This window comes from Halichoerus grypus, chromosome 11 (assembly GCF_964656455.1).
Source record: "Halichoerus grypus chromosome 11, mHalGry1.hap1.1, whole genome shotgun sequence".
Classification (NCBI taxonomy): domain Eukaryota; kingdom Metazoa; phylum Chordata; class Mammalia; order Carnivora; family Phocidae; genus Halichoerus; species Halichoerus grypus.
In genome coordinates, this window is record NC_135722.1 from 69,587,882 (window position 1) to 69,602,580 (window position 14,699).

Sequence of the window (14,699 nt, forward strand, 5' to 3'; positions counted from 1 at the left end):
CTCAGCAACAAAATAAGATTAATAATAACAGTTTTCAAATAGGATTGTTATTAAAAGTCAATAAATTAATAAATCAATACCAACCACTCAGGGCAGTGCTTGTTACACAAAAAGCACTCCATAAAGAGCTATTATTATCATCCAATTAGTTTAAATTTTACTTAAACGTATTTTGCAAGTGCAATGTATCTTAAAACTACCAGAACCCCTGAGACGCAGATGCCTCTAGAGCACAAGCCCTGGGACTGTGAGAGGCCTTTGAAGTCATTTGTTGTTTTCATCACTCACACAGGAATCTTTCTCTGTCCAATAACATCAAGCCCTTCTGTTCTCCTTCTGGGCATTTTCCGTTGTCAGATCCATAGCACCTTACAAAGCAACTGGTTTCATTTAAATTTCAGCCGCACATCTAATAAGCACAGGGGTATTGATGAAACAAGTGATGTCTCTGAGCTCAGTGTCTTCATCTGTAAAGTCAAGTTAATATTCTTTATCTACTTCATAAAGGACTTGAGAGAGAGAGAGAAGAATATTTCGGACTCTTTAAATTTCACAAAGGAGCATTCGAGAGAGATTTCCACTCTCTGGGAGGGAAAAGCATGGAAAGAAAACACACAGCTTGTCCTCACCATCTCCCTCCCTTCCCCTGGGAACGAGTGACTGGCCTGTCTGGTGAGGTGGAGAAAGAACTGAGCAGGTGTGACTCAGCCTCTTCTTTTTATGGAGCAGTCTGTCCTCTGAGTCTAAGAGTTTTCCTATTGTCATTCTGAAAACCATCTTCTAAAGCAGGAAAGTCCTGCTATTGTCCAGCCCTGCCTGTGACTCTAGGGTTGGGGGGCAGTGTTAGGAGGTCCATTTGGTCACAGATCAAAGACTTGGTCTCTAGTTAACTGATATACGTTAATCTCCATGACTCACTCCCACTGGTTTTTAATTTGAGAACAGGGCTGTTGTTTAATCAACCTTTAAAACCCTAACAGTAAGAATTCATTACAATCCTTGATGAGACAGTACATATGCAAATGCTAAATCTGCTGTTATTTTAAGAGCATTTCTCCATGATAGTATAGCCAGATCCTTCTCTCCCTACTGCTTGTAACCAATGGAATAATACAAAATAAAGATAATATCTAAAACCACTTATTAACAGTGTAGTTTTCCTTGTTCTCCAACCTTTACTGACAACTTCTCAAACCAGCTGCTACCCCCCACTCCACAACACACACACATTCCCTTCTTGCCTCCAAAATTATGAAGAAAAGAGGGGCTATCAAGTGACTTTTGTATTTTCAAACCTTCAAACATACCTACCTCATTTTTAAAAAAAAATTCTGTTCCACTTCTGGAGTTGACTTTCTCAGCTTGCTCCCTCCATCTATGCTTCAAATGTCACTCATTCCCACGTTTTAGGGGTTTTATACAATTAATTGTCCTCCCTCATTTATTAAATTCCCTGTCTACCTTGATCCTAAAATTAAACAACCAAACCTCTGTGACTGGCCTCTGTATGCAATATACAAATCCTTATGAGTCATAAAAGAAAAAGGTTGGCATTGTCCAAAGTGACATAAACAAAGTCAAAATTAAATAACAAGAGGGAAAATATTTGCTACACATGTCAAGGAACCACTTTCCTTAATTGATAAAGTACTTTTGCATAAATCAACAAAGAGAAATAAACAGAAAAAAATTGACTAAGTGCATGAAGCTTGAAGAAAAAATAAATATATCACTTATTCATATATGAAAGATGTAGAATCTCACTCATAATTAAAGAAGTACAAATTAAAATATTATGATGTCAGTTTTCACCTATAAAATTAGCAAGTACCAAATAATTTATTAATACCATGTAAGGACACAGATATAAAAATATAAGTGTTTTTCACTATATAGCTTTTTTCATCATTAAAATTATTTTTTCATGATCATGAATTACATTTTTGGGTAAAAATGACTGTATTAAAAACCTGTCTCTAGGGGCGCCTGGGTGGCTCAGTCGGTTAAGCATCTGCCTTCGGCTCAGGTCATGATCCCAGGGTCCTGGGATCGAGTCCCGCATCGGGCTCCTTGCTCAGTGAGGAGCCTGCTTCTCCCTTTCCTGCTCCCCCTGCTTGTGTTCCCTCTCTCGCTGTGTCTCTCTCTGTCAAATAAATAAATAAATAAATATTTAAAAAAAAAAAAAAAACCTGTCTCTTGATCTCCTCGTTCCTTAAGAGATAGTTTTATCATTCTCCATTTCTTATTAGTTTAACCTCACAAAACAGTGGCTTATATGCCATGGGTTCATTTTCTCACCTCCTTACAACTTAGCTACTTCATTCTGAATATACTTTAATCTCTCCATTTGTCCATCTCTTGCTAAATCACCAATTAATAAATCTACCTCAATAAATCTAAAGGTCCTTTCAGTATTATTTTCACTTGGTCTAGAATTATTTGACACTGGTGGCCCCCCTTTTAAATATGCTCCTCCACAGGCTGGGATGACACAACACTCTCTGGGTTTTCCTCCTCCATCTCTGTATTTGCTTTCTCCCTATTGCCTTTTCACAGTTCATCCTTTTTCCAATCATTACATTTTGAGATCCCTTTCAAAGCCAAGTTCTTAGACTTCCTCCACTTGAATTCTACATACTCATGTCTTCCGTTCATAAATCTAAACTACTCAGATGATTCACCCATTTTTATTTACAGCCTATATATCTCTTTTGAGCCCCAGACTCACATATTCTCCAGCCTTCTTGGCTATATTTATGTTTGAAATGCACATCAGGCCATTTTAACCAAAACTGAACTCATGATCTGTTCTCTACTTCACACCTGATTCTTTTCCAACTCTCTTCATCTTGGTAAAGTTATCATCATTCATCTTGTTATAAAACACAAGAATCTTACAAGTCACTCTTGACATCTTCCCCATGCTTCTCTACAATACCCAATGCACCCAACAGCTCCTACTGATTTTTTTTCCCAACTTACTGAGTTGTACATAATATACAAAAAGTCACATATATTCAATGTATACATTTTGATGAGTTTGAATTTATGCATCTATCCTGATACCATCATAATAAAAACATAATACACACATTGTAATTAGTAATCTGCTACTTATTCCATGATCATAGTATTTTTGTTAGGGGTATTGGTTCCTCTGTATCTACCCTATCTCTTCTAATCCATAATCTGTACCCGTTATCTTTTGAAATACCACACCTATCATATTCTTACCACCCCACACACACACAAAAAAAGGCTTCCCCAATAATGGGATAAATATCAAAATACTACAAAGGCTGAAAACATTGTTTCCTGGGTTCCTCTCCAAACTTCTTCACACATGCTCCCCTTACCTTCTTGCTCAACCTTCATGGTTCATAATCTGAGGCAGATACAACTAGACAACTGCTTGTTTATAGATTGAATATCGTGCAACTAGTCTGATCTTTCCATCTCGAGTGCAGGTAAGCACTCCCGGCAAAATGGAGCATAGTTTGGCTAGCTTTATTTGCACTATAAATTCATCACAAAAATCTCAATAATTTTCAAGGCATTTTACTAAGTTTATTTAATTTTCAAAGGATAATCTAAAACAACAAAAACAACAATAAAGCAAAATTAAATGGAGTTTATCACAAGTGTAGAAACATTTATGTTGCTAAGCCTTCTCTCTTTGTGATACTTAGAATTGTCACTAGGATTAAGAAACTGATATAATCTTGTTCAGTCATTTAGCTTCTGAGTCTCAATTTTCTCCCCTACAAAAATGGGGTCATTATTACCAAACTCAAAGACAACTAAAAGTTGACATATTCAACACTGCCTACAGCACTAAATTAATCTCTCTCTCTTCCTCCCCCCTTCTCCCCTCTTGTCTCCTCTCATCATTTCCTCTCCCTTCCTTCACCCTCTCTTTCCCTCTCTCCTTGTCTCCTGACACATAACAGGAACTCAATGAAAATAAGTTTTGTTTTCTTTTTCTCAACATGATTAAAAGATACTGAATGGCCCACTGGAAGGCAAGTGTACTTATTTTAAAAAGGGCTTTAATTTAGAATGAATACTCTGATAATATGCAAGGATAAAGACTAATGTCTACTTCTGAATAACACCTACTATAATAGTTTTAGTAAAACAATTGTTTGTAATTCTATCCACAAATATATTTATTAGACTAAGCTCTTGTCCTTTCCATTTTGAAAAATATTGATGAAGATGGGCCTCCTGATAAGAAATACAGGTTATAATTCCCAAATAGTTTTGAAATTTAAGTACATTTCCTCTCACAGCCTGGTAACAATCATCATATTGAAGGAGAGAGATTCTTAATTCAAACAGATACACAGTTTTAGTTAATTATAGACAAGATAAAAAAAAAGATCTTTAAGTAGCTAATTTGCTAAAAGTTGGTCCTTGTTTCCAAGTTCACAATTAAGTATATAACTCATAAATAATATACCTCATATGGTATTTTCTCAGGTCAAAAACTAAAACACTGTATCCATTCTAGAAAAATAAGCTCCTTTAGAAATGTCATTACTGTTCAGATTATTGATCCCATTCTGCTCTCAGGGCCAAAGTGTTTAGCAAGACTATTTCAGGAACCTGGACAGGACATTTTTATGGGCAATGAGACAACAGATTATCCTGAGTTCAAATGAGAAGACCCAGTGGCCAGATCTATATCACTCTAACATTCTTCTGATGTGCAGCACAGATGGTGAGATATGTTGATGAATGACGCTGTCTCAGCAGCAGAATTATCTTACTAGTCCTGCCACACATTTCAGTTGAATGACCTATTAAACATGGCTGTCCCAAGGCAACTGGATAGATTTATAACTACAGCTGTTAAATGGGATCCTCTAGGAAGTTCTGAATGTAGATTCCCTTCTCATAGCCTTGACTTCTAATTTTTTTTCTTTTCTTTTTTTTAAGATAGAGAGCAAGCACGCATGAGTGCACGAGTGGTAGGGAGGGGCAGAGGGAGAGGGAGAGAGAGAATCTTAAGCAGGCTCCACACCCAGTGCACAGCCAGATGCAGGGCTTAATTTCACAACCCTGAGATCATTACCTGAACTGAAATCAAGAGTCGGACACTTAACTGACTGAGCCACCCAGGCGCCACTTGACTTCTAATTTCTAAGAACCATCCTGAGTTGGGTCTGAGTTGGGCAGGGGAAGGAAGGAGCATAAAGGGAGATAGGGAGTATATATGCAAACAAAATAATCTCAAATTACTAAGAGCACAGCATAACGAATATAGTCAATGATACTGTAATAGCATGGTATGGTGACAGATGGTAGGTACACTTGGGGTGAGCATAACATAACCCATAGAGATACTAAATCACTAATCTGCACATATGAAACTAATGTAACATTGTGTGTCAACTATAGGAGTTATAGGGTGAATTGAATTTTTAGGAGGGAGCATTAAAATAAAAATGCTAACTTAAATTAGAATTATCTAGGATAATTTCTTTATATACTCAGGATCTGTGAAGAACTAGGAGTTTGCTATCAGACAACTTCTTCACTGTTTCTATTTTACAGGAAACAGGCTAATAGGGAAAAGCACTGAGTTATGGTCCACGGTAATTGGGCTCTTGCACACAAGCCTTAACTATGTTATCCAAACTTTTGGGGTATCAGTTTCCTCACTTGTAAAATTAGAGTGAGTAGATGTCCTAAATACTCTCATAACTGTTATATTTTGCCTTTCCGCTCACTACCCTAGATTTCCACTCTTATGAATAGGAATACTTTAAATTTACTGAAAAGTAACAGAACACAGCACTAAATGCTCAGTCTCTAGAATTACACACACTTATATTTAATGTTGGCTTCAACACCTACATCTATATAGCCTTCTATTACTCAATATAAATTGAGTCTTAGAGTCCTTGTCTATAAATTGGAGATAATAGGATTCAACATGAAGTTGTTCTTAGATTTACTTATTTTTTTCATAGCACTTACTACCTTCTATCTAATTTACCATCTATAAGGTCCATAAAGGTAGTGAATATTGTCTGTTTTATTCACTGATGTATCCCAAGCATCTTAACATATAGTAGCCAGTCAATATCTATCAAATGAATACATGAAACAATGCATATACAGTTTAATAATTGGCAGAAAGCATTTGATAAATGATCCCATAAATGATCTTGATAGATAGAGTGTTATTTCACCATGAAGAAGTAGAAACAGAAGAAGCAGGAATGTTTCAAAGAGAAGATGAAGGGGACTGATGACCATACCATTACCAAATATCTTCAAGAGTACCACACGTTACTTTCAGAGACAAAAATATGAGCCAAGAGGTGGAAACTGCAGGGAGACATTTTTTTTTAATCTGGAATAAGAAGACTTTTCTAACAAAACTCCTCTAAGATGAAATGAACTGGTACTCAAGTAAATATTGAATTATTATTGGCCAATAAATGAAGGGATTAAGAAATCTAATTAAAGGTTATGAATCTATTTTTCTATGAATCAAATGATGTGGAGAGAACTTCTTATAAATAGGATATACAAAATAAATTTTAAAATACATAAATAGGGGCACCTGGCTAGCTCAGTCATTAGAGTGTGTGACTTTTGATCTCAGGGTTGTAAGTTTGAGCCCCATGTTGGGTGTAGAGATTACTTAAAAAATAAAATTTTAATTTATACATAGATATATATAACATTATAAAAATTGTGTATGTATATGTTACATATATAAAATATTGAATTTTGGCCTTGTGGTACTGTTGGCAATAAAAAGATAGATGAAAAATGGCAAATATAGTGAATACCTACCTATTTTCCTTGTGTACATGTGATCAAAGAACATTTACTTGCTGACAAATCATATAGGCTGAAAAACAAATGCTGCTTATTTGTCTTATTAACATTGGTGAAAGCAGCAGATAGCAGCTACAGAATCTCATACCCTACCAGAAAAACAGGACTGTTTAAAGCCAGCTTCTTTCTTTCGTGTTCTTTTTACCCCAGTGGTAACACTGCACTTTGGAATTTAATACTGGAGTGGGAGTGCTCCTGGGTTGTATGAAACTAATTGGTGCATCACTCTTGCCAACTAGGGATGATTTTAGACAAAATGTATGACATCAGTGAAAAAGGAATCTCACTCAATAGGTCCATAAAGCACTTTTTTTTGAAGGATATTTGGCCTCATACTAAAATAGTCCCATCAATCTACTGCCATCAGGTCAGACAGAAAAGCATTAGGTACATAAAGTGGCTGTCATAAAATGTAGCCAAAGCAGGAGCCAAGTCTGATCACAGAAGGTCAGTTAGACATTTAGAAAATAAAGGAAGCATGTTGTCTTTAATGAGCTGTCAAAAGTTAATAACAAGTGAGTTAGCTTTCTATTTTGGACAGAAATATTGAGAAAGATGCAGGGGTTCTGAAGGTTTTCTCTATTTTTAAATTGGCTGCCTACTAAGAATCTGTACAATAACAAAACTTTTTTAAGCTCTAGAATAGTGAACTACATTCACATGGTCAAACTATGGGGTCATTTTACAAATTGTGATGGTTAATGTCATGTGACCACTTACTGGGCCATGGGTTTCCCAGATACTTGGCTAAACATTATTCTGAGTGTGTCTATGAGGGTGTTTCTGGATGACATTAGCATTTGCATCAGTATACTAAGTAATGAAGATTGTTCTCCCTAATGTGGGTGGGCCTGATCCAATCTACTGAAGACCTGAGTAGAACAAAAATGACTAAGTAAGAGGGAACTCTTCCTGCATGACTGCTTGAGCTGGGACATTGGTCTTTTCTGGCCTTCAGACTTGAACCCTAACACTGGCTCTTCTTCCCCAAGCCTGCCAGCTTTCAGACCAGAACTATACCACTGGCTCTTCTGGGTGTATCTCTCATCTCATCTCATCTCTCTCTCTCTCTCTCTCTCTCTCTCTCTCACACACACACACACACACACACACACCATTATATCTGTTTCCCTAGAGAACTCTAATATATGGATTCAACAGCATCAGCAGGGAATGAGTTGAGTTGTGCCAATCAAGTGCATTATCCAGATGATTAAAATCAATCCCAGTAGAAGTTAATGTTTTAGAAACTTGTCTGGTAACAGTGTGGATGATCAGGCAATGTAATAACACTTTTGTAATGTAAATAATGAGCCAATTTTCCAATATTTTAAAAAATTAAAGCAACTAAAACTAAAGCAACTCCTCACTTTCAAACTCAAAATTCTATGACTATATTATAAAACAAGTTTAGGTAGCCATTCTCAAAATCAATTTCTAAAGCAACAGCAAAAAGTCTGAAAAATGCTTATTTCCCTAGCCATTCTCAAAATCAATTTCAAAAGCAACAGCAAAAAATCTGAAAAATGCTTATTTCCCAAGGGAATTATGAAATGATCCAAGTATCTAAGAACCCATCTCATTTCCTTACAGTCATTTTTTTAAGACTTAAGTACTCATCATCTTCAAGTGGTGATTCCTGTTATCATCATTAATCAGCACATGGCATATCTACTTATTTTCCATGATTATCTCCAGGCTCTGATGTTTTATGATATTTAAGTTCTACTTCTACCACATAGATTAAGTTTCCAAAGCATCTGTCCTTATGCACCTGAAGATACCCTTTGATGCTGCCAAATTCCTGGCATTACCTTCATGTGAATTTTCTTTGTCACTCACCTGCCCAGAAGCAGAAATTCGCCTGCTAGACCCAGGCGCCTCATGGCCATCAGCAGACCTCTCACCGTCATGCCCTCACAGAAGCAGGCCACTACCCGGGCCTTGGGCAAGTGACTCCTGAGCTTCTTCAGCAGCTTATCAAAGCTCTGTTCCCCTGCGTTGCTATAGATTTTGTAAGAGTGAGCGATGCAAATTCCTTCTTTGGCTGACATATCTTTGAAAGCTTCCATCCCACTCTCTCCATAGTTGCCTGTGTGAAAACAGATAAGCAGAGAGGTAGTGAGATGGCAGTGCTGGGTACACTGGATCCAATTAAGAATGCAAAAGGCTGGGAGCATGAAGATCACTTGTAGTGTTGAACTTGGAGCCCGAAGACCTGAATCAGTTTTTGCTCTTTCACTGTCTTGTTCATTTTGGACAATTTACAAAAAAACTACATTATACATATATGCATTGAACTTTAAATTGTGTTTTCACTGAGAGAGAGAGAAAATAGTATAAAAAGCAGAAGCAATTCAGCTCCCCCTTTGACTTAAAAAGTTCATACTCTAGTGTGAGATGATGGAAGACATTTATCTGCTGTATTTTCATTCTATCTCACTTCCCTTTGCTTCTTACTGTATGACCATCTCATCCCACCGGCTCAGATTCCTATATTTAAAGACACAATATATACACTTAATATGTAATAGATGCCATTGTACAGATATCACATAGAGTATTATATTTTATAGAATATTATGCATATTATATTCTATTAGCAATCATAAGAATCTGTGCCTTTATCCCAACTGAAAATTCCATATCCTTGCTTGAGATTTGAGTCTTGTCACAGGTAAATGTATAAGCTTCAAATGAAACATTTGAAGTTTCATTCTGTACAACTATAGGGAAGTTAGTGATTTAGGGAATAATTCCAAAGTCTTCTACAAATCTGGGGGGCTAAGGACTGATGGTGGTCCTTTAAATTAATGGAAATTGGTGATCAATACTGACAATCAACTGTATGCCAGGAAGTGGACCAAAACCTTTACAGATATCATCTCATTTAACTCTCGCGAGAATATACTTAGGTATGCATTATGACTTCCATTCTGCAGATAAGAAAACAGATGAAGCAGTTAGGTTTACACTTGCCCAAAGTTACATACCCAGGAAGTGGAATTCTGCACTACATTCTCAGATCAAAGAGTGTGGTTTCTGCTCCCTCCACTCGTGCATGGCTGACTTTTGGAAGACTCAGAAGCCCAATTATATCTACATTTCTTTTTCCTATTTAAGGGTCATGATGCTTCAATTTTAGGTATTTTTAGAGCCTCTTAAGGCTCTATAAATCATACCAGGCTCATTTTCTGAGTTTCCAAAAGATTAGGTGGGTAAGGGGGAATGATTTAAAGAATACAGGAGCCTATTAAAAGACAAGCAAGCTGTGGAGCATCTAAGGATGTAACCAGCCTCACAATCAACCAGACCTAGGAAAAGGAATTTCATCAGGAGGAGATCTCCAATGAATAAGGAAGTAAAAGGCATTTGGTTGCATTGGTTTCACTATATGACTCTAATAGAGATCACTTATAAATCAGGATACCCATATAACATTTGGATTTTTGAAGTCACTTCATATAGATTAGCTCACTGCTCCTTGCATCAACTCTGTGATAGAGGTAATATTATCTTCCATGCACAACTGATAAAACTGAAGTTCACATTTAGCAAGTAGGTGGCCGAGTCTTGGTTTGAACATATAACTTCTCACACCTGCCCCTGTGTATGTTCCACTGCAGCACAGGTACCTTGCTGCAAATGAGATCCTCAGACTTTGAAGGTGGATTTTTATGTGGTTTTATCTTCCTGAACAAACTGTAAAGTGTAAAGCAGAGCAGGATGGCTCAAGTCCTAGCCAAAAAAATCTGATGGGCCAGCTGCATCTTTCCTTTTTCTCTAGAAATAAAATAACAAGAAGCCTCTATGATGATGGCAAGTGGGCAATGTAGTTATTTTGCAATTAACAAAGTTTAAAGGACCCCCGCTGAAAAACATGCCCAGGGGCCTAAATTACTAGTTTTATACTAATCTGAGTAATCTATTATTCTCTGATTTATTTTAAGCCAACTCTATTTTTCAGTTGACTGTCTTGCACTTAATGCTTTCATTAGTACTGAGGTATTTGCATAAATAATTTGAAATTAGGTACATAGCGATTGTGATGGCAATGATAAAAATTCTCAGTTTATTTGCAGTTATTTAAGAAAATGACAAATTCATAATCTTTAGCACCTCTCCCAACAACTTTAATATTATTTTTTTATACAGTAAGTTATATGGAAGCAGCAGAGAGAGAACCTTGTTATTAGAGAGATCTGAGTTCTAATTCTGCTTGGATAGTCTCTCTAAATCTAGCTTTTCACCTGAAAATCAGAGGTAACACTACCTAACACATGAGTATTTTGTATATTATATATGTTAAACATTATATCTAGTTTAAACATTATAATAAATGCTTATAATTATTATAATATGTTATTATTTTTATAATTAATTATACATACTATTATATATTATATATAACATGTATAAACACTATATATAATTATAATAGATATTATAAAGTAATATATATGTTAACCATATAAAATATCTGATAGGTAGCCTGAACCCAATTAATTGTACTTATTGGCATTAGATATAGTGAAGCTGCTCTCTCCTGGAGCATCTAAAACAAATAATGGAGCAAAAGGCATTAATAATGAACACTGGATTAAAGAATGAACTTAAACTAGTTGGGGAAATACGATTTTCTCAGAACAAAGCCCAAGCAGTACTCTTTAAAATTAAAACAGGAAACAGTTCTAATATATGTGTGACATAAAAATTCTGCAGAATAATTTTGATTTTATAAAAGCCACTATAAGCTGAGAATTAAAAATGGGAGCATGTATTCCATGTATTCCAATAAAACTGGGAAGCTTGAATTCAGTGTTGAGATTTTCAGTAGTTGATATAAAGACCATATTCTGGAATTACACATTTAAAAATAAAAGAGAAACTATTAAAAAGTTCATAAGCTTCTCATAGGAAATGAAATAGATTTCAAGCGATGTATAGGATGAGAAAAAGCTGAGGAAACAAAGATTTATTTTTCCAACAGGGAAACAAAGGTGATAGAGAAAGGAAGGTAGGTGTAAAATATGAAACTAGCCTGTGTCTTCATTTTAAGCAACCGGTAAAAGCAGGAAGGAATCCATCAGACACTCTTTTTTAACTAGCAGAGGGCTGGTGATTTGGAATTATGAGAAGAAAATGTAATCAAGGCTTTACTGGACTCTTAGCTCACACTATTTTGCAACAATGTAAATGCCAATTACTGATTTTCAACCTTATGAATTCACATAGGGACAAAGCAAAAAACTCATTATGCAATAGAAATAAATCTTATCAACCTTTACAAAAAATTAAAGGAAAAGATGATAGGTTGAAGTAGGGAGAACTAGGGTGTTAAAATCTTTTACATACAATTTGGAAGTCAAGACATACACAGAAAACAAAGAAAGATGAATTATTTGAATCTAAAAAAATAGACTAATCTAAAATAGAATTATATTTAAGGGAAGACACATGAATTAAGAGAAGTTTATTGTTCATAAATTAAAAAGTAGGCATTAAAAAACATATTCCTACTAAGAAATATGAAGGTAAAAAACAGAAAAAAAAAAACCCTAAAATGTACTTTTTACCCTTAAGGCCTTCTGTACTATTAGATTTTGAAAAATATGAAAGTACAAGTTTGAATGAAAAAAATTTAATAACATACTTAAAAATTATTGAAATCAGAAAGTAGACATCAACAATTTTAAGTAGTTGCTTTCACTAGTTCTATTTGACCTACATCATGTCTGTGGAGATCTGGAAGTATCTGCGTCCATCTGGGCCTACAAGGTACACATCGAAAACAAGACTGGTTAAAGAATAACTCTAAATCTTTCTTCTAACCTAAGAGAGATTGTTTATTTGAACTTTATGATTAAAGGCAGTGAACAATTGTTTAGTATGTAATGTATAATCAAAGGTAACTGCTCTTTCTGATGGTACCAATTCAGTAGCAGTAACTACTGTGTTACTGTGGCTTAAACGTACTTTCAAATAAAGGTAATAAAGTATAGGAACATAAATAGGATATATATATATATATGTATATATATATCTAGTAAATGAGAGATTTTTCTAGCAAAATATACATTTGAGATATGGTTCAAATTTATAAATTTTGTGTGTATTGGGGAAAATGATAAGAATCAGAAATTAATAGAATTATGCTAAAAACACTCAAATACTTTTCTTTTCTTTGACATTTATTTCTTTTTCTCCATCAGACCATCATTATTCCTTCCATTGGAGCTTATGCAGTCACGTATAACCTCTTACCACCTATCTTTCATTTCTTCAAAACTTTACCAAACTCTATGTTTAGGAGTCTTATTTCTTACTATGCCCTTCCATATGTCCCTTGGATGCCCCACGCATTCCCAGTTATTTACTTTTATTCATGATGCTCTTTTTACCCCGAATACCCTTTCCCCATGTCTCCATGTTGAAATCTTACCAATTTTTTTTCTGGTCCAACTCAAATGCCCAGACTGTAAACTTATTTAGGATGTATACCACAACTCCATGGCACCACCCAGCAAATGCTTGTGGAATTAAACTGATCTACCCCACCATGCTTTTCAAGAATCTCCCTACAAGGAATAGGGTAAACTATTCATTTAATAGATATTAATGAATTAATTAAATAGATATGATACTAGGCACATGGTAGACTCTAAATATTTACATATTTTAGCTATTGATCTATTTTATAATATTGAAGAGATAATTTTTGTTACTTGTAATTGTTAAAGAAGTTTATAATTGCGGTTCCTTCACCTTTATGACAAGGCTGATCACACTAATGATTTTTTTTGATATTGAGAATTTTGTTAAAAATCCAATCCAAGATATTAAATTTGTTAATATGTGATAAAACACATATAACCCACTTCATATATATGTTTTATCATGAGATTTCTAAGGAGAGTTCCTCAAGTCAGATAATGAGTTATGGTGCTAATTAGGTATTATATTGTATTAGGCTCAATTTAAAATACATATTCTGTATTCTATTATGTATGTATATTTATATGTTGCATGCTATATATACTTACTTATATTTTGGATATATTATATATCCTACTTTCAAAAACTGTAAGCCCCTTGAGGGTAGTAAATTCATTTAAACATATCACCACATAATAGGTACTCATGTTCTTGAACAGAAAGATAGGTAAAGAGTAAAATTTTATTAAAGTAAATTTACTTGTTCAAATATGATCATCAAGCGGGTGCTAAAAAAATGTAAAAACTACTTTTTCAAAAAGCATTCACCTTAGGAAATTTTAATTCACTTTAAAGACAAATATTGAGCTTGGTGTTCCACATTAGAACTTTTTTTTCCTTTTAGTTGGCCCAAATGATCATTTTCCAAAAAGGAAATGACGATTTTCAATATAAACAGTAATTTAAAAATACATTCTGATTGGCTTCTACTACTAATATCCTGTTACTATTATAAACAATGTATTTTTTATTGACAACTACTAGTGAAGGAAAATGCTGCCATTTCTCATGGGAGTTACTGCCTAGGATGATACCATCCCCCAGAATATGTGTGAATGGGATCAATAAAACAGTATCCCCCAGAATATGTGTGAATGGGATCAATAAAACAGTGTCCAATCACCACTTCCTGCCCTTCCATGGGGCCATAAATGTTCGTCAAGGGATCTTAGCTAAAACTGCCCTTATTGAGTAGGCTATGTCTTAGTTAAACTAGTGGTTAACTAAAGGAGCTGAAGGGAGAAAAGACAGGGAGACAAACACCTCTTCTCATTGTATTAATATCTTTTATAAAGATGTTCCTCTTTTTAAAAACATGTCTTCTCCCCATTATAGCCATCTGTGCA

The 14,699-nt window shown here is 34.9% G+C and overlaps 1 protein-coding gene across 3 annotated transcripts in view; it reads right to left on the reverse strand.

Annotated features, from left to right (window-relative positions):
- Nucleotides 1–14,699, reverse strand: part of GRM5 (glutamate metabotropic receptor 5) — a 552,376-nt gene that overhangs the window by 336,062 nt on the left and 201,615 nt on the right. For all 3 annotated transcript variants that reach the window (XM_078058659.1, XM_078058660.1, XM_036081919.2), the window contains exon 3: nucleotides 8,701–8,950. In XM_078058659.1, the coding sequence (XP_077914785.1) occupies nucleotides 8,701–8,950 (250 nt within the window). The remainder of the gene's footprint in view (nucleotides 1–8,700; nucleotides 8,951–14,699) is intronic.